This window comes from Mercenaria mercenaria, chromosome 4 (genome assembly GCF_021730395.1).
Source record: "Mercenaria mercenaria strain notata chromosome 4, MADL_Memer_1, whole genome shotgun sequence".
In the NCBI taxonomy this organism is placed as follows: domain Eukaryota; kingdom Metazoa; phylum Mollusca; class Bivalvia; order Venerida; family Veneridae; genus Mercenaria; species Mercenaria mercenaria.
Genome location: NC_069364.1, coordinates 97,352,504 through 97,375,149, shown reverse-complemented (window position 1 = coordinate 97,375,149; position 22,646 = coordinate 97,352,504). Strand labels below are relative to the sequence as shown.

Below are 22,646 nucleotides of genomic sequence, written 5' to 3'. Positions count from 1 at the left end.
GCTTTATTATTTCTAATGTAACTGTATGGAATTGCACTAATTCCTTCTATTTGCGTTGAATTCTAAGTTTAAAATGAGCGATTACTATGTTGCCTGTTAATTCAAAATTTCAATTAGATTATTGCAAAAGAGTACTAACATATTTTCAGAGGTATTTTTTCTTTGTTTGTTTTCGGTTTAATGCCGTTTAACAACAGCATTTCAGTTATATTATTGGGGAAAGTTAACGAAACCAGTGTTCCTGGATTCTGTACCAGTACAAACCTGTTCTCCGCAAGTAACTGCAAACTTCTCAGATGAATCAGAGGTGGAGAACGAATGATTTCAGACATCTTTCATCAAATCGTCACTGAGAATATGCGACCCGCACGATGCTCGAACTAGCGATCCCGCGATCCGTAGATCTGCACTCTCCACTTGATCTATGCGGGCGGGATCCTTTCCAAAATAATCTTAAAAGGTATTGTCATCCGACAGATTTTCTTACTGGAAGCACTATTTACCGTATTTTAGTACTTTGAGTTCAAATATGGAATATTAGATTCTTATAATTTTTGAAGTACAGCCGTAATAAGCATATCCAGGTCAGGTTATCTTTTAGCGATTCATAATTAAAGATATCTATTTGTCAAAGTTAAGTCTATCAACAATGTCTGACAAATAACAGTTCTGTGATCATAACGTCTGACAACAAAAGCACGAAAACATCACGCAAAACAACCTCTCGGATACGAAACAAACAATGACGGTGAATATGATCAGTTGCTTGCATGTAAATCCTGTACATTGCTATTTACCGGACTTTGGATATGACAAGATCTGGAAAAAATGAGAATTTCAAAAGGAATAATTTTCAATGAGTTATAGATAAATATAGAAATATTGTTTTACTTACAACGACTGACTTTGCTACTTGATCTGTTGTTTTTATGTGTATACATATATCTTTAAAATAATACATTTAAAAAAGGTACCTCAAAAGCGTAGATTTATCACGCCGGGTGTATATTTTCCAAAGTGGAAACAAAAAAAGTTATGCATCACCTTACATTTTGAAGCTGTATTTATACTGTCAAAGGACAGAGTGCCCTTATGATATATATGACTCATGCTTTCGTCCATGCATATTGTAAAGCACATTACCTTTGACTGGTCGACATTTTCCGTCGGACTTCCCTGCACTTTCAATCAATCAAAGAACTCTGATAAGTGTGGAATAAACCGTAAACCGTCACTATCCTAACCATCCCAGAAAGGGAAACTATATATTGATAATACATCTGAAAGGTATTGAGCTGAACGTTAATGTAAAAACAAATATCCGGAAGACAGAATTATGAAAAAGTACTAATTTGTGCTTTGACATCTGTCTGTTTGATCTGTTTTCCACCCGTGGAGTTTCAACCTAACATAAAATACAGTAAATTCCATGCAAATCTGGTTTAGAAGAAAAAGGGTTACCGAAAATTTAGAGTTGAGTGCAACGTGTGCATGTCAGATTATCTTCAAGCGCGCCATAATAAAAGAAATCTATTTGTCAAAGTTATGTCTATCAATAAAATGTGACAAATAACAGTTCTGTGATCATAACGTCTGACAATGTCAGCACGAAAAAAAAAAAAAAAAAACAATTTGAATACCATATAGTCCAACGCGAAATCATCTCTCGGATACGATTAAAAGTTTGTATAAGAATATGATTAGTTGCTTGCATGCAAATCCTGTACATTGCTACATATACGTATTTACTGGAGTTTGCATGTGAAATAATGAGAATTTTCAAAAGGAATAATTTCTTTGAGTTATAGACAAAGAGACACGGCATTTATAACATTTCATAATGAAGAACTTCTTCAAGTAGCTGACTTGATCTTTGTTTTTTTTTTCTGAAAGAAAAAGAAATGCTTCACTTAAAAATGATTGACTTCATTTTGTTAATCTGATGTTTTTATGTTTGTTTTGTTTTGTTGGGTTGAACGTCACGCCAGCACAATTATAGGTCATATGGCGACTTTCCAGCTTTGATGGTGTGGCGGAGGAAGACCTCAGGTACCCCTCAGTGCATTAGTTCATCACGGGCATGTACCAGGGTAGAACCACCGACCTTCCGTAAGCCAGCAGGATGGATTCCTGATGTTTTTTTTATGTGAAGAAATAATATCTTTTAACAAATACATTTACAAAAGATACCTCCATATCGTAGGTTTATCACGTCTGGTACATATTTTCCAAAGTGGAAACAAAAAAAGACTCGATGCATCTCCTAACACATTTTGTCAAAAGATAGTGTCCTTATGAGAGAGAGAGAGAGAGAGAGAGAGAGAGAGAGAGAGATATCATGCTTTTATCCATGTATATTGTAAAACACATGTCCTTTGACATGTCCTTTGACTGGCCGACATTTTCTTTCGGACTTCGTTACACTTTCAATCAATCAAAGAAATCTGACAAGTGCGGCATAAACAGTAAACCAACACTATCCTAACCATCCCAGAATGGCAACATTTAATTGTATTTTCTGAAATGGGAAAGTATATTTTGATTACCTATCTATAACTTGTTGAACTGAACGTTAATATAGAAACAAATATCCGGAAGGCAGAATTATGAAAAAGTACTGATATGTGCTTTGACTTGTGTCAGCTTGATCTCTGTTCCAGTCATGAGGGTGTCTACCTGACACACATTACAATAACAATCAAGTCAAATCTTGTTAAGAAGAAAAAGTTAACCGAAAATTTAGAGTTGAGTGTAACGTGTGTAGAAGTGCGATCTGGTACAACTGAATGACTGAATTGCTTTTGTTACAAGAAACAGGTTGTTGCTCCGGAAGTTTTAGCTTACTACGAGAGTTATAAGTTTGTGTATGTTAGTGCTATGTTTTTATCATTTTATTCTGTTCTATGAACCTTTGACCAGCCGGTGTTTACGAGGGCCCTTCATTCTAAATATTATGATAATCGTGCTGGAATATGGCACACAGTCTGTCTATGGATTTCAAATTTAGTTTATCGCTTCAATGTATTCACCCTTAATTTCTGCTGCTCTGTTTTCAGCAAAAAGCATTGAGTACAAGAGACTTTATGTGTTTTACATGTTATGCATTCTGTTGCTATTGCCTGTGTTTTAGATTCACCCGGCGGGGAGAACTTCTATAAACACTATCTTGTGACTTTGGAATATTATGTTAAGAATGAGTTAGGATTTCTACTAATAATTCCTTTGAGTTTCAGACCAATCCAACCAATAGTATAAAAGAAGCAGTACGGACAAATATTATCAAAAATGACTTAAACGGCCATAACTCCCAAAACCAGGCTTGCCAAAGATATGCACAACTAAGTTTTATACCAACACCACTGTAAAGTTTCAATAAAATAAATACCAATAGACAAAATGGTCTACAAACAAAAAAGACCCACAGACTAGACAGAATTTCAGTTATTCCATTAGTGTATGCATCTAATAAGATATAATAAAAGGAAGAACTACCGGGATGTATGTCATTTCAAGATAGTCCAGGTAAAATTCTACAACTTGATGATATTGTTAAAGTAAAATTCCACAGCGTAATATTCTATTGATCTAGTAAATAAAGCTTATCATTGCTTTCCATATTTCATTGGTTTCCATATTTGATATTGAGAGATTGAAATATAGCAATTTAACAACCATTATTGAGAGAAACAGTTCCTAAAATTACCTCCCGATTTTGTTATATCTGAGAAATATGATTGATTAAAATAGTGTTAGACATTATTTCAAATACTGACATAGCAGTAGCAAAAATAACTACTAAATAGAATGAAGTCTTCACTTTCTTGGCTCAGATTTTGAAAACTGTCAAACTATCATCTTTAAAATAGATCTGAAGAGCTCTGGTAGTGTTGCTAACATTTCTCATGTAAAAAAATGTTTACTAGAAATGATCTCGGCTTTGCAGTATAACAGCCAATGCCTCTTTAATATTTTTATATGTACTTTAATAAAGAAATCAATCGCAGTTTAGTTATATTTGTAAAGTGTATGAAGGCCGAAGGCTTGTACATTTATCACAAACATGTTTTATTGACAAATGACAATAACTGGACTGCAATCTTATATTTACGGGGGACAATATTTACGCATTACATTTGATGATGTATGTAAGCAAGCGAAGCCATTTGAGTTTTGTACCCTCTTGACCGTCTGGTATGTGTGTTTACTGTATGCATACGGGCCGTTAAGGCATATTGTTTTGAAAATAGAAGTAACCGAATAATATTTTCACGTAAATCTCGAAGACGTAATATGTCCATAAAAGATATTATCAAAGTATTGACAGGAAAATATATGATGTCAATGCGTGTCCGATACCAAGGCAGAATAAAATACACGCCTCCAATAACGAAGTGTTAAAAAATGGAATATTGGAGAATGCCGTTGAATTTAAGCCTACAACCAAGAACACAGAAAAATTCTTAACATATACAAAGCAGCGAAATGAAATACAAGTATATTCACATCGACTATAATTAGATATTACTTGATTTGTATGATAAAAAAGTGTCTAGGATTTGCGCCTTGCTATACATGTAGTTATACAAGTAGTGCTTATGCTCATTTAAAGAGATTAAAACAGAAATGAACACACTTTCACATGATGTCTCGCTTGATCCTATATTTTCTGAATTAAACAGAATGATGATTTATATATAATTAACAAATCAGGATTTATATCTGAAATGTTTACAATGCATGTGATAGTTTTTCTTATAGCAGTTTTCTGTTTTCTATACGTGTGTTGCGTGGCGGTGAAGAATTTGAATTTATCACCGTTTCATCGAATCAACCTGTGAACGTTCCGCAAATTTGCCGACGTTCATAACACTCAAAAGTGTTAAAGATATTATTAATAACTGACAGGCCCAACTGTGTAACTTTATATGAATATATTGTCTTACAATGGTGTAAAGTTTGTGTGGGGGAGGCTGCGTTATTGAAATATAAATCCTGTTTTAATTACAAGTCAGAGTGTTTGTGTCATGCCAATCAAAGAATAATTAATTGCCTGTGAATGACATTATCAGATTAGAACAAAAATGATACTGATAAATTGATTAGACATTCATTATTATAAATACTTTTATTATGAAGTTGGAACACGCGTTCAAATGTTCGTAAAACACTCATGATGCATCTGCAATCGTCGCTAAAGAAAATATTGTGCAGATTATTGCTTATGATAACTTAGTTGATAAACGAACACAACAACAACTACATCAACAATCTTTTTGTAATTATCTATATCACTGCAAGAAAAATAGGAAAATGAACATCCAAATTCTATAAGCTGCAATTTAATTATGATCACTTTGCTATCAAAACAGTAAATTGAATTACTGCGAACATTAAATAAAACTACTTTAACCACTACAATGACCAACCATGATTTAATCAAAAGCTTTCGTGAGATTTTTTATATTCAATTCTGGTTTCTCAAAATATGTGGGCGAATAGTGTCGCAGTTTTTGTGTGTTTGGATTTACAATAGAAGTTATTTCTTTCCATACTATAGTTTTTCATTCGTTCATTCGATTATATATCACAACAAATGATACAGGGTGCAAAAAACAAAGAAACGGTCATGGTAACATTCTGACTAATAGTGCAGGTCAGTATAATAATATACTAAATATCAGTTACAGACACGAATATCTTTACAATAAAGAAAAATTTAAATGTAGAGAAACATTTTGAAAAACATAGATATGCATATATACTTGAGTACAAACTACTATTCTTACTTTAAAGAAATAAGAAAAAGTCGTATTCTAAGCTCAGGTTTTATATGTCGTTTTAGTACAGCAATCGGAACAATGAGTGTTATTTCTCGAATTAACTCAGACTTATTTAAACAAATAATGATATCATTAACTCCACGTCATTAGGAACGTTCGATTTAAAGGCATGTTCACGAGCTGTTGGAAAACTGATTTAATTATTTTCTGATACAAATATTTTATTTTATTTTTCATTGGTTCATTGGTTTGCACAAGAAAAACAACAAATCATTTTTATTAATGTACAATAGGAAGAAAATGATATATTCTAACAAAATCTATAAGTAATATTAATTAAAAAGAAAATTGCATTCGACAAAGAAAATATTTTGATCAACGTAAACGACCAAGAAAGGACTGAAATCTAACAATTTTGTGTATTCCATTTTATTTCATGTTTTAACAAGAGTGAATATATTTATTTGTTTTGTTAGCACAAAAGTCAGTGTATTCAAATTGGAGACGAGCAAGTTCAATATGTATATGTATTTGGAATGTGTAAGCGAAATGAACTTCTCTGTATAAAGAATTGAACAAACCCTGGTTCACACTATCCAGAAACCACTTTGATGAACATTCAGAACTAAAGTTTCCAGATATGCTATTTTTAGAAAGACAAAGACAGTCATTTGTCAAGATTATAGACATTGCAAGACATAAAGATGTCTAACATTGAAAAACCTAATAATTTATGTCCTCTTGGTAATCGTTCATATATAGAGATGTCGGTTAGCGTTATGGAGGGAGAGCAAGGTGATGACACAACATATCATAAGACAAGTATCAAGCAATAAACGTTAGCCTATATAACTAATGTTTTACCTACCTTGAGATATGTTTCAAACGTACAGATTTTCTTACAGATGTTATTGAACTATGATATTTAGAGAAAAGTTAATTTTGTAACCTAGATTGATCATGCCAAGGATATTTTCTCCGTAAGTGCATTTCTTTAGTTCGGAGTTTTACATACATTGTAATAAGATAGAAACCATTATGACATGAGGCTGTAATAATGACCTTTATATCAAACACGTCATCAATCACATTATCATTGGTTTACAAACAGTTTCAGTCAGGCTTAAGTACAGGTTTAATCAAGCAAACAAATCTGACAAGAATGTAATAAACCGTTCAAGAACAAAATCATAACAATCACAAAATGGCAACATTCCATTGTATGTTCTAACGAAATAAAGTTTTGACAGTATATCGATATCTTATCGGCGGCAGGGTCAATGTAAATATAAATATCAGAGAAAGAAGAAAGTTTATTAAAAACAAATTTGAGGAGTTACCGGGAGAAAAGTCTACAAATTAAATGATATATATTTTGACTTTTTACCGTTTGTTCCCTCGTTCGTCCGCATGGGTTTCCGCCTTTTATCAATATTTCCTTTTGTTATCATATTGTCTAATCGTCATAAAAGATAAGCATGAATATAACAATGCTATCTCAATGTAGTGGCATCTCATTGAATATCAGATCCTTTTAATTTTACTTTACATGTCAAACTACTTCTCGGAAAGGAAACAAAACTTTAACTGGACTTAGCTTCATTTGTCTTCTTGCACGTCCAAAATCCGCAGACTTAAAGTCTGATGTCATCATTGAGATGTCATCATTGAGTTAAAGCTGCAGATAATCAGGAACAACAGTTAATTATTTTCATATACGGTTTTGGACTATGGATTAGTCTAGATGACGTGTCATGAACACGCTACTACTCACGTAATAGAAATGAAACTGTCTGCGCTATGCGACAGGCAACGCTTATTATCTAAAGTTGTTAATAAAGAGGAAAGAGCGACTGCATATGAGAACGTTATTTGACATCACGATATATTCTAGTATATGATTCTATGGTAACAGAAGCGCACCTTATGTTGGCAATATCGAATGCCACTCGTATAAGATTTAATATTTTGTATTTATTTCTGGTATATTGTCATTGCTTTCTATACTTTTACTAACAAAGCTGTAGATTTGCGCTGCTCTCCCTATTGATCATATATAATTCTACGGGTTACAGATTTCCTAATATAATAAAAGAAATCTATTTGTCAAAGGTATGTACATGAATGAAATGTGACAGATAATAACATCCAACAATATCAGCACGTCAATATCTATTTGAATATCATGTAGCCCAACGCGATATAATATCTCGGATACAAAGCGAACTGGATACAAAGCAAACTTTGATATGTGAATATGAGTAATTGCCTGCATGTAAATCCTGTCCATTGCTATTTACTCAAGTTTGCATGTGACAAAGTCTGAAATAATGAGAATTTTCAAATCTTCTTTAAGTTATATACAAACAGAAAATGCATTTACTACATTTCCTTATGAAGAACTTCTTCAAGTAGCTAACTGAAAGAGAAAGAAATGTTTTACTTACAATGATTGACTTCATTTCGTTGATCTGATGTTTTTATATGTAGAGATACATCTTTTAACAAATACATTTATAAAAGGTACCATCGTAGCGTAAATTTATCACGCCGGGTATATGTTTTCCTAAGCTGAGACAAATAGCGTTATGCATTTCCTTACATTGTGAAGCAATAGTGTCTGAATGCTTTCATCCATGTATATTGTAAAAACTCATTTCCTTTGACCGGCCGACATTTTCTGTCGGGCTTCGTTACATTTTCAATCAATCAAAGAACTCTTACAAGTGTGGAATAAACAGTAAACCAACACTATCCTAACCATCCCAAAATGGCAATATTCAATATTATTTTCTAAAAAGGGAAATTACATTTTGATAATATATCTATAACGAATTGAGCTGAACGTTAATGTAGAAACAAATATCCGGAAGACAGAAGAAGAAAAATACTGATATGTGTTTTGACATCTGCCAGTTTGATCTCTTTTCCATCCATAAAGGTTTCAACCTTATATTAAATACAAAAAAAAATCCAATCAAATCTGGTTAAGAAGAAAAAGATTGCCAAAACTTTAGAGTTGTGTGCAACGTGTAGAGGTGCGACCTGTTACCATTGATTTTTTGTTGTTACATAGCTCCAGGAGGTTTAGCTTACTATGAGAGTGTAATTGCGGAACATATAGTGTTATTTTATAGATCGTTACTTTTCAGACGTGTCATTAACATAACAGAGTCACTCTTCAGATATGTCGTTAACATATGGGAGTCACTCTTGAGATGTGTCATTAACATATTGGTAAATGTATCCTACGCACATTGCTAATAATTATGACTAAATATTTTGTGTAATTTATGATGATAAATATTCCTTGATTTAGAAGCGTTGAAGGATATTAAGTATGATTTGTTTAAATTACATAATTATTAAGATATATATTTAATATCAATTTCCTTTTTAAAAGCTGATACAATTTTAAACACTGATCATTCCTAAGACTTTCATACAAACCCAACCAAAATATAAGAGAAACAGTACGAACAAATCTTGTTGAAAAGAAATTAAACCCCGCAAGCCGAGCTTGCCAATGATATGCACAACTAGGTTTAACATTAACACCCTTGAAACGTTTTATTTAAATTTTGTGTGAGTTTTGGAGGTGAATCTCTACAATGACATAGACTTTATGTATACTAATCAAAGGACCATAACTCAGAAAACAACCGTAAAGCTATTATGTACAGCTGAGCTTTGTAATGATCATTCCTTTGAATTTTCAGTCGAATTCCACCATTACACATTTTATTCAAAAAGATATCTAAGGGACCATTACTCCGCAAAAACTAACCCAAGAAAATTCGGGTTTTAACATTGGACAGTTTACTTTGATACAAGTAGACAGAATTGTCTGCTGACAAAAGATGACCTTAAGACAAGACGAAATTTCAGATATTTCATTAGTATATTATCTAAAAAGATACAGGAAGATCAAATGGAATGCATGTCACTTCAATTTTCCTATAAAATTCTACAGCTTAATGATATTGTTAAGGTACATTTCCATAGCATAATGTTCTATTGATCTAGTAAATACAGGAATTATTGCGTTCCATATTTTATATTGAGAGAATAAAATATAATGCAATTTTAACATTAGATTGAGGGAAACAATCAAATTATCCCCTGATTTTATGTCTGAGAAATAGGATTGATTAAATAGTGCTGGACATTATATCAAATACTGATGTAACAAAAGCAGAAATAACTACTAATAAGAATAGAGAGTCTTTAATTTCTTGTTTCTTGTTATAGATTTCAAAATATTTGGCAGAAGACATTTCTTGTCAAACCATCATCCCTAAAATAGGTCTGAAGAGCTCTGATAGTGTTGCTATAAGAGCTTTCGAAGTACAATAGTCAATGCTTCTTTTATAAGTTTTATACATGTACTTTAATAAACCAATCGAAGTTAAGTTGTTAGCATTTGAATATGACATATATATGTTTAATGATTATGGAGGCCGAGGATTTTCCACTACTGCTCATGAACAGACTCAATCAAACAGAGTCTACAATTTTCACAGTTTGCCTTGTTCTTGGTGCTTCCGATGGATCTACTTTTCAGATTTTATTTTGTACATTTAACACAAACATATATTTCAATAACAAATGTAACTAACTAGACTGCGATCTTATAATTCGGGGATATGATGATGTGAAGTAAGTAAACAAGCTTTGCTAATGCAGTTGAGCTTCGTGGCCTCTTGACTGTTTCGCAGTGAAGTTTTGTGTGTTTATCGAATACGCATGTATCATTAAGGCATATTGTTTTGAATACAGAAGTAATGCAATAATTTAATCACGTAAGAAGTAATATGTCCATTAGAGATATTTTCAAAATATCTACAGGAAAACCATCTATGTCGTCAATGCGTGTTCGATACCAAGATGGCATAAAATGTTAGACTATTGTTCAAAATACACGTCTCGAATAACAGAGTTTAAGAAATGGAATATTGCCGCATGGCGTCGAATTTAGGCTTAAAACTAGAACACAGAAAAACATATACGAAGCAGCACAAAATACAGGAATATTCACACCGACTACAATTGAATATTACTGAATTTGTATGAAAAACAAGGAGATCATTTGTATACACACCAAATTATTGTCTAGGATTTGCTCATTTAATTATACTAGCAGTCTATATTTTGCACATTTTAAAAAAAATTCAGTTATAAATTACTTCCCTTTCTGCGACATTCTAAGATTCGGGTTTTTAACAACTTGTGATCATCTGATGATTTTCTATTCATTAACAAACGAACTCTGGTAGGTAGTCGTAATATAAGCTGATAAACGTCGTAAAGTTACAACAATATATCACGGAATGGTGATAAAATTTATAATAAACCAGATGTACGCGTTTTATTACGGGTCGTTTCGTTCAGCTCGTAGAATGCTACTTTTAGCTGAGGATATAATATGAGTGTTAAATCACCAGTACAAAAACAAGGACGAAAGTCACAAACGAAAAGCCACATTCAAATAACGAAGCTGTAAAATCCTTTGACATTTAAAAAATACAAATGATTCAAACACATAGATTTATTATCTTGCAATAGCCAAAAAATTGCTTGGCCCAGTAATCTGAAATGTACCGTCTCTCCTATCTCCTCTCACATATGTACTTAATTTTCAATAGTTTACCAGAGATGTACTTTATCTAAAGAATTAAAAATATAAGACCCTTCAGAAGCATAGAATACATAGGAAACTGACAGAAGAATATATGAGTCAGTTCGTGAGAAACACTTACTGCATCCCCTAGCACCTGTTTAATACAGATTTTTATTTAACACGTAAAACGGTTTTTGCCGTAAACAAAAGTCGATATCTCTTCATTCATTTTTTTTTGTTTTCAAAAGAAACACAATCGTTTTGTTTTTTATTCGACGGGGAATTGTCAGGATACAGAGGAGAGGATATTAAATGTTCACTGATATATAATCTAATATTGAAGCCAGATTTATTTGTTCCGAGGATATGACAGAATAATGAAACCATGACTTTGTCTGCCTTATACCGAAACTCGCCCGTTTATAAATCCTAGGAACTTAGGTGTAATTCTGTGACTATGAAATTACATTGTGGTTGTAACAAAAATAAAATGATATCATAGAATAACTTAATTTTTCTGAAACTTTTATTTATATAGAACAAATATTTCATTTTGTCTGGTTTAAAATCACACTTACAATTCAAGTTTCTGTGGTGAGTTTCCACCTTTTTACGGTGAAGGAAGACCCAAGAAGCCTTATCTTAAGGACCTTGCACTTTGGCGGGTGCCTTGGTAGAACCACCGATTTTCCGTAATCCAGATGGATGACTTCCTGTACACCCAAAAAGAGGTTTCGAAACCACAGCGGAGAGATGCAAGTAGTTTCGAGGTCATCTACCTAAACCATTAAATGTTATATTAGTTTTCTGAAACTTCAAAAAAATCAAGTGGATGTTGGCGGGGGGGGGGGGGGGGGGGGGGGGGGAGAGAGGGGTCGAGGGCGCCAGAAGATTCGTTAAGTGTATAATAGTAAATGTGACAATACTTAATTGATTCAGTATGCATAAAATGTTTGATATGTTGCTTAACAGCAACGCGTTTAAAGGTTGTCTTTTGTAAGATTCACGTCAAAAATAATTCTCAGTGAGACAAGAAAATCGGTTTCACGCAATATATTTCATCAAGTATTTTTGTGGCAATAACATATTTCATTCGCAAGTATGTGTCTCTTTTTTTAACTATTTTATATGTAACGTGGTATTGTAATATGTCCGTCACGGAAGACAATTATTTAAATCGGTATTTTCGGTGATGACGGCAAATATGTATCAGTCGCAAAGGTGATGAGCTGATTGTGAATAGAAACCTATAAATTCTAATGCAGCATAAAAATTCTGAAGACTCCTACTATTTCATTTAATGTTTCTACTGCATCTTTGCGGGCCAAAACTTCTGCTTTTGCTTTCTGCTTACTTTGTCGGTAATAACTTTCTCATATATTAAAAACAAAACAAAAAACCTAGTAAAACTTCAACAAAATAATGCCTGCATTCTTTCAATGACATCTATGCTAAATATAAAACCAAAAAAGGTTAGATTCAGGAGCGTCGATACTTACATTAAACAGATAGCATTTCACAGCACTGACCTGGGGGCACGATTCTGGTGTTTTTATTTTAGAAAAAAGAAACACGGACGAATTTAGTATTTTTTCCGAAATTAAGCTTCTTTGCTCTAACACAGATCGACACTGACAAAAATAATCTAAATATAAGTTATGTCCTAAAACTAAAAGCGGAAATCTGTGAAAGCGGCTACACATTTGAAGAGTGTAAAAGTACAGTTAGTCTACCACTGTACATTTCTACTCATATCAAGAAAAAAGTACGTGTCATGACAATCAACGAACAAAATAAAACAGCAAAAGTAGAAACGCCAAACGACAAAAATGGAAATGTTAGGTTTGATAAAGCCTGTTCATGGACGGTAGAGAAAATGCACAGAAATAATAACAAGCGTAAATTGATTAGGTAGCTCTATTATTTTTACTATTATTTTCACTAGCATTATGTTTGGAACACGAACACGCCATTACTTGTCCTAGAACTTATTTGTTTGCTTGGGTGTAACGTCATATCGACACAATTATACGGTGACTCTCTAGCTTCTCATGATGAAGGATGACCCAAGGTATCCCCTCCAGTCATTAGTTCATGACCAGCGGGCACCTGGGTAGAAACATCGATCTTCCGTTAGCCGGCTGGATGACTTCCTCACATGAAGAATGCTACGTCCGAAGTAAGGCTCAAACCAACAGCGATGAGGGCCAGCAACCTTAACCATTCTGCTACGGCAGGTCTCTTTGTCGTAGAATTGTATAAATATGTTGCTAGAAAGATGAAAACATGTTTATGCAAATATTGCTGTTCTTACAAAGAAAATAAAAATAAAACTCGGGCTATGCATGTTTCTGTTTTATTATGCTCTAACCGTTACAACAGAATTAATCATGCATACACCAAGTACCAGATAACCACTGTTAATGAAAATAACGATGTTTGTGCGACACCTAAATGACAGCACCTCACACTATAAATCTTCATATAGTGAAGAGGATCTTACCTTTATTCGCACTTCTCGGAAGATATTAATTATCCGGTAAATGAATGGTGTCTAAAGTAACAACATAAGTCAAGTCTGATTTGTGTCTTATTTTCATTTATTCATTTCAGTATAGATAAAATGAGGAGATATATTTGTCTATGACTGTGACTCAATGCAGACTTGGAGCGTATAAATTACAAACTCCGGTACATATCGGATTAACTAAATTTGAACGAAAATATCTTAAATGTATATATTTTGTAACCATGGTGATACTAACCCTAACCTTTAGTCAATATTTTATGCATACTGTACACTAAATGCATGCGGACATGCAAAAATATGCATATTTTTGCCATGCGCTACAATTGATAATCACTTTCGGGCATGCGTAGAAGACCGCTCCAAGACTGCAATGAGTTACATCGTTTGTCTATAAGATTCAGGTATTGAGTTCACAGTCGTAAAAGAATCAGTTCTGTAAATTAATAAATACGTTGTATCATAAGTCACAAGAATCGCCAAGAAATGCAAAGATACGTTGAAGAAAAATTTAGAAATCCAGATGTGTATATGGAACAAAATTTAATATTGCTAAAGAAACAATGAGAAAAACATTCCTCATAACTTAAAGATAATGTCATGATCACAAGTAGAGACATTATTACATCCAAAAACCTGTTTAAAGAATAATTGCGACATTAAGAACACGGAAATAGGAAACTTTCGCGTTTCACTGACCTGATTGATGTACTGAACTAATAGATGTCTACTTGTTGAGTATGATTCACATCTGCCACAAACACAAAACAATATGCGTTTATTTTTATTTTATTTTGTTCATGTATAGGGAATTTATTTATTCCGCTAATACAAGAAAACAAAAGTAGTGTAATAAACAAAAGGTAATTACAAAGGAATATTGTATGTGCCAAAAAAAAAAATACATTCGCCCTATTCTTTTCCATTGAAACTTTTGACCTTCATTTCGTATAAACAGCAAAAGGAAAGGCGCGAAAGTTACGTCGTCGCTGCTTAGTGATAACTGACCGCTGTTTTGACGACGTCCGCGTATAGTCAGGGAGAAAGTTCCTTAGAAGACGTCGCTGTTGTTCCGTCTGGCGAACAGAATGACCGGGAAGCTGATTTTAATGCTAAATGCTACAAATTACATGCAATTCATAATATTATATAGTTTACAAATAGAAAGGAAAATTATTAGAAATAAAAGAAATGAAACTATTTTTTTTCGGTGTTCATGCGAAATGAAACGACAGAATTGGATCGGCAAATTAAACATGAATCGCTAGCGCGATTCATGGATTTGCCGATCCTATTCTGTCGTTCATTTCGCATGAACACGGAAAAAATCATTTCATTTCTTAAATGTAGTCGGGCAACGTGAAAAGTTACGCAAAGGTTTTAATTCGTTTGTCTGTTTATTTCAACGACTCTACTCAGACAAAAGGCCATCCATCTATGAACATATGGACGGATCTATCGGATAATCGAAAATATAGAATAACTATCCTTTCCACACAGCGTTTGCTTCGGTGATAAAATTGATAGAATAGTAATATATTCTGCTTGAAATCATTTGTATACTTGATTAATGACATAGCGTATATTTTGTTTAGGATCCAAGTATTTCAGTTTTGATATTTTGTCTAGTCCTTTTGGACAATGGAATCCATTCATGTTACTGTATAACAGAGTTTCGTTTATACCGGTGCTTGAAGGCGTGATAGGCTTTACATGTTTAATCTCTCATGAACAAACACTGCTGTTGGTATTTATCTAGAATGTATTGTACTATTCTTGATGAATGTCTTGCGGATTTGATTCTACTTTTCAAACATTTATGATAAAAAATATTGGTACCTTTAATATATACTTTGTCAAAGCAGGAAGTGGATGGCGGCAGCACAGCTAACGTTTCATTCGTCTTTTGATCCGTCAGATGAAAGTGGGAAATAATCCTTATGATCTGTCCTGATATTGTTTTGGCTTTAAATATTGCAGGGCCGTTTCCGACTTTGTAAGGGTAGTTTTCAAATGGAAAAAAAATCTGTAGTGGAGGAAAGGATCTATGTATGCAGAATTGAACTTTCTTCTATATCTTCTATGTCTCCGAACTCAAAGTCAGTTTCATATATAGATAATTTAGCGCAATAACCGAATGGTTTGGTTTGTTATAAATATTTTCTGTAAGCATCGAAGGGATTAGAATACAAAGGTGTTTCTCTACATGTGTAAAGAGAGGGTTCGTTTTCTTCTATATATACTCTTTTAACTGACGATGTTCTAAATGCACTAAGAATAATATGAAAATGGTATCCACCATTTGTAAACAAGGTTGTCCGTATTTGAAATAAGCCTTAAAAGATTCAATGACTTAAAGTATTTGGCTTTCAGGTGTTTTATATGCGGTGTGAAAGGAAAGTGAAAAGTAACAGCTTTAGTTGATAAATTTTATTCGTGTATAAGTTGAACACAGCAACAGAGCATCATCTTTATATCTAGTCAAACAGTATTTTGATTATTTTCAATCAAGTGTAGCATCTCTGTTTAAGTTTGAAAATAAGTTGATAATACGCAGCTTCACCTTCAATTACCACTTTACGAGATACTTTGCGCATGTCACATAGCACAGACGACTTAATTACGTGGTAACAGCGCGTTTCCAGTCACTTCATTCATAAGACGAGACATTGGATGTAATGATTAGCTACTTGAAAGGCTTCTGTATAGAAAAATATAGAAAATGATTTTCTGTCGCTCAAAGAAGTTATTCTTAAAGAAGGATCAAGTGACCGGCTTCAGACACAAATTATAACAAGTTGATGCATTCAATATCCAGTGAGAAATCAACGTTATTTATATCATTTATACATGCACATGAATTGCAAGCAGGCATCATATGTTGTACACATTTCAAGTTTTAAATAACTAACCACTTTTATTTGTTATCTCTTCCAGTGACACTATCAAAACACTTTCATGCAACATGTAATACTAATTTATTGTAAGCATCTTTAAATGCCGTGTAATTGTAATCATTTATATTCTTATATTGCTTTTACTTATTTGCTTATGTGAATAACGGCATAAGCACCGAGTAATATAGTCTGTTAGTTTGTAGTGCAAAAAGAAATGAAATTATTTTTTTTTATCGCGCTAACGATTCATGTTTAATTTGCCAGTCCTATTCAGTCGTTCATTTCGTATGAATACCGCGCTTCACGTTTAATTTGCCGATCCTATTCTGTCGTTCATTTCACATCAACGCCGAAAAAAGTAATTCATTTCTTGTGTTTACATCATATTACCATTTGTTAACACGGTTATATTTTAAAATGCATTTTGATGCATTTAACATTAAAATCAGCTTCCTGGCCACTCACGGAACAACTGCGACGTCATCTAAGGAACACTCCCTGTCTAGACGACGTCAAAACAGCTAGCATTGTTGTCGTAACTTTGGCACCTTTCCTTCTACTGTTCATACAAAATGAACTCCATAAATGGAAAAGAATAGGGCGAATGTAAATATTCAGCTTTGGTGTTCTTTCTTTTGTTACTAAAACTTAACTGAGTATTAGGTTTCATGTTGTTTTTAAATACAAATGTCGACTTTGAATTGTCTTTCTTAACCAGAAATCATTGCATGAAAACACAGATTTTTGCTAATCGATTATTGGCGCTAATATTCGCTGCTAAAAGCGGCATTGTTGTACAATACATCTCAAGGAGTATATAGTATGGTATTTATAGAAAGCTTTTCAGCAGTGTTCGCCATTGGCAAGAAAACAAGGTTTATACTAACATGCTGAATGAGGACTAATCCTAGGAATAAGACGGGATGATGATTTAGATACTATAAATAATCAGGATATATATTTGAAACATTTACAATGCATGTGACAGTTTTTCTTATAATATTTTTGTGTTCATTGCACGTTTGTGAGTCGTATTATAATGATGACTTTACTTTCCTTCGAGGTAAGTTTATAATTTCTAATTTTCTAATTTTGCTGTTCTCACACTGTGAAAAAAAAGATGCACTAATGGCGTAGTAATTTATCGATTAAGTTATTCAAACGTTTAGTCTTGACATTAAACTAATGCTTGTAACATTTGATTACTTTATATATGGTCCCAAAGTGTATCAAAGGATCACTCCTATGCGTACAACTTCTGTCATTTGCTTAGTTCACACTTATGAGTGATATATTGCTTGAAAATAAATTACAGTTGTTTCTTAATTATAAACAATAGTTAAAAGTACCTGATGAATTGTTCTTGTTAGTTGAAAATATAAATATCGAAAATATTGTTCTTGAAACTGTTCATTTCAGATTTATTTGAAAGATGTAAGCTACGCATATTGACAACTTTTGTAATAAAGATAAAATCTCCCCGCGGTAAGCCGTGAAATATTCTCTCAGTCGAAAAACACGTTTTGAGAACTGATATTCATATTATTATTGGTTACTGAGGGGAATAGATATTATGAGTGTCGCAGATAAATATTTAACTTTTTTACAACTCTTTTTGGTAGATGATAAACTGAGCTATGTCTTAATTGATAAATAGCATACGGCAGCAAAAGTTATATGATATAAATGTATAGTTTTCCACGGAAACATCTCGAAATTATGAAAATATGTATACTTGAATTAACATGACGGTCTGCTGACGTCGCCGTCGCCGTCATAGCAAAATTTAGAATCAAAGACAAAAGAAAAGTTGTTGTTAATTTCTAACAATTGATGGTCATAGGATTTTTCTTCTATAATAAAGACACTAAATAAAGAAGATTTCACATTAAATTGTATTTGTTCATTATTTTGAGAAGCAATTAAATTGTTATTCTGTCGTGGCGGTAGTCAGTCACTTGATCTTTTTTTAAGAATAACTTCTTTCAGCAACACACAACCTATGATGAAGTTTTTCAAGTAGCTAATCATTATATCCAATGTCTGGTCTTATGATGAAGTGATTGGAAACGCGCTGTTACCACGCAGTTAAGTTGTCTGTGCTATGTGACATGAGCAAATTATCGCGTAAAGTGGTTAACGAAGGTGAAATTGTAACAGCGTATGATCAAGTCATTTCCAAGCTAATGATTTGTTTTTTTTTACATAAACTAGTTACTAATATTGTTTGAAAATAATCCAAATGTTGCTGAATTGTTTGTCTAGATAATAAACATGATGCTCCAATGTTATTTAACTCGTTTTTGACCGCTTCTGTGCATCTATATTTCAGAAGCATACCTTGGTATACGGTACTCGCATCAATATAAATATAACTATATTTTCATTTTATTCGGATACATTTAATCGCATTCAATCAGTCTAGTTACAAATCGGTTCGTAATGTAGATGGTTTTGTATGCATATATTGTGTAGCTGCAAATTAAAGACATTATAATACGTAAATAGTAAGAAAAATTTGAGATGTTGCCAAATGTTTTCGTTTAGACACGAATTATGCTCCCGGACTGAACAAGTAAAAGTAAAGGAGTGTTTCTGTTTAAGCACATTAATTTTAATAAGGAAACAAATTATGTGTGGGCATGTACGTTTCCACGTTTACAAAGAGGACAATTTAACCCTTAACAGTTGAAACTCGATATCTTGAACTCGCTTATCACAAAATTCTGGCTATCTCAGACATTTTCAAGTAGGCGCAAAATATGATTTTAAGTCGAATTCCAGTTATCTCAAACAATACCTTGGAATTCAAGATACCGAGTTTCAACTGTAAATACTTCCGCCGTAGTGAGTTTTGAGGATTCTGATAGTTAAAAATATTTCAGCCTTTGAAAAAAAAATGACAAAAACAAAACAAAATTAATATATTCTCCTTAAACTAGGTAGGTGAATTGATAACTAATGTTTTGACATTGCTCATTTGCTGATATTATAAATCTAAGTAGCACGTACCATGCTATTCAATGAAAAATAACTTGTATGTGAAATTTTCATGATGACCATTAATAATGTTTGAAACATGCTATTCACAAGTCATTAAATTGCTTAAACAATGTGTCTGAAATCAGTAATGAAATGTATATCGTCGGGGTTTCTTGCTTCTGAAACGTTTAGTAGATTTGGTGTAAAATGTGTAGTATAGTGAATATTGGTCATTGGATATTTTAGCCTTCTCAAAACTTTATTTAAGTAACATGTGAACATGCTCGGAATTATCGGATGTTCTTAATTTAATGACGTAATGAAACGATTAATCATTTTTCAAAAACGTCAAAGAATAAAATGATTGCACTAAAGTTAAAGGCTTTGTTTCTCGTTTTAATTCTGTACAAGTAGTATGAAATTAGGAGCTTGTGAGTAAATTTATTACAATGGCACTGTTACTATTTTTCTAAAGTTAAAACATGATATTAAAACATCTGATTTGTTAAAAAATTCAAAATAATGTCTTAGAATCAGCGTGAAATGTCCGGTTCACTTTAATAAAGGTCAGATATCTCAAAAATAAGCACATGGACCTATACATTTTATTTCACCACATTATAGGGCACATATTTATTTACAACTGTGAGAAGTGTCGTTAAAATAGAAGAACATTTCTATACGCGAAAATGAATTTCCTATTGGCTACCATTATAAAAAATTACAAGAGGTCCAAATTTTTCAAATCAGTCCAGCAAAAAATCAAGCACATGACCCTTTCTTTTTGATTTGCTGAATTTTCTAAATATATTCTTACGTTTTAAAAAATCAGAGTGTCATCAAATTCTACATTGTAGAAAAAGTTTTGATCCCAACATGCAGAACTACCTTAAATATATCTGAAGTTCTATGTTATCCAGAACATATATCTGCATGATTCTAAGAGAGATTATGTATAAAGCACCTTCGTTTTACAAAATGTTAAACAGAAGTCAGTAAGAATGTTACAAAAAGTGTTATGTAAACAACCATTAAATAAGCATCTACATCATGTTTATAACACAACATATAACAGTGCTGTGATGTATATAAATTAATTACTTAGTTATATTTAGAATTCTGTCAGAGTTCTATTGTAAATGAACAAACAATGTAACTACCACACCATTCACCCACATGTTTTGGATATCGGAATATGAATATCTTAGGAGAAGTGTTGAATACGTGTCGAATGAAAGACAGATAGGAGTGCTGTTCTCATTCATGAGTCTTATAAAAATAGTTTCATTACAAGGGGCGATCGGTTTCTAGATGTAAGCTCTTTGTCACCTACATGTTATCTTCTTCATAGAAAAGGATTCTAGCGAGTATTGGAGCTGAAGGCGATCTGATTTTAATGCGACTGGAACATGACTTGAAATCTATGATGTTTGAAAGTGTACAAATGGAAACATCCTCCATGCCCCGATTATTACAATACATTTTTCTACCTATACCCATTGTATTTTTTTCTCTGTCCAGTGTTCGACATGATTGTCAAGAAACTGCAAAATTGCAAAATATCTATTTCTAAATCATGTATTCCAAATGTACTTAAAAAAAACTATCGAATTCAAAGCAAAACAATTTAAAAGTTGAATAAGATCAGTTGCAAGCTTGTTCATGTGCAGATATAACTTACGTTTGCTTCTCGGTGGTCATTGGATATGGCGATGATTAGTGTCTGAACTGATTAAAGGATTTATTTCGGTGACGGACAAACTGAAGCAGAATGTCTTTGATATTGTCTCCCTGTGAAAAAATAAGCAAATAGATAAAATCTTTACAATGAATTGTCAAAAACGCAATAATTACATGTAATAATGTTTTGTGCGCTTTGTGGCATGTATACATATGTTTTATCATCTGAAATAATCCATGGTTTAAGCAGAATAGTAACAGCATATAATCAACTTATGTGTATGAACAAATTATGACGATTAGAATTATTCTAAAAAGCAATAATAAATATCCAACAGGTAAAGCCATGTTAGAAAAGCAGCCTCCCCAAAGCGCAACCTATAGTGTGCGAATATCTTCAAGACTAGCACACACACACACACACACACACACACACACACACACACACACTTTTCATATAAAAGCAAACCTTTAGAACAACCCCCCACCTCCAAAAAAAAACAACAATACTACACTGATCAAACGCGTAACAGAATTAACTTGTTCTTAATTGTTTTGCTTACACGCTACGTACTCTGTAAAATTCGTATCAAATCCAATTATAATATGATAAGACTTGAAAAGAATTATACTTTCTTCATGTTCTGGTATTAACAAAAGTGGTGGTTCAATTTATCTACGAATTTATTTGTACCACAGACCCCATTGACAAAATAATCTTATTAAAGTATTGCCATTAAAATGATGGAAAATGTACGTGGTCACAGGTGTGAAACGTGTGAAGTATAGGTCGCAGCTGCGACGAGGGCTAATTTACCAATATTGTCTTGACTTTCTCCATCACTCGATATTGATACTAAGTAAAACTTCTGAAGAAACAATTTGTCTGTTAATGACGTTTTCCCAATGATTATAAGCCACTCACCGTTCCAAGTGCCATTGCCTTTATAATTTGAATGCACCGCTATAATTAAAATCTTTAAGTCAGTACATAATGACATAGCATTATGGATAGCCAAATATATTCATTTTATGAGTGAAAACCGATGTTTAGTATATTTAAGTGCATTGTACAATTGTTTTTTTCGTAATCCCGTTTAAAATATCAAGAGATTTTATAGCATTCTAACGAAATTGGGAATTCACTTTCAGACCCTGTG

At 32.8% G+C, this 22,646-nt stretch overlaps 2 protein-coding genes across 7 annotated transcripts in view; both read left to right on the top strand.

The window, feature by feature from the left end:
- The window catches only part of LOC123552510 (uncharacterized), a 206,793-nt gene that overhangs the window by 83,385 nt on the left and 100,762 nt on the right, over positions 1-22,646 (top strand). The window lies entirely within an intron of this gene.
- The window catches only part of LOC123552512 (uncharacterized), an 82,523-nt gene that overhangs the window by 40,157 nt on the left and 19,720 nt on the right, over positions 1-22,646 (top strand). The window contains exon 1 of one of the 3 annotated variants that reach the window (XM_045342225.2): positions 17,640-17,887. The exons of the other annotated variants lie outside the window; for them this stretch is intronic. Coding sequence (XP_045198160.2) covers positions 17,800-17,887 — 88 coding nt within the window. The 5' untranslated portion in view covers positions 17,640-17,799. Of the gene's footprint in view, positions 1-17,639; positions 17,888-22,646 lie in introns of those variants that run through there. 3 annotated transcript variants of the gene reach the window in all.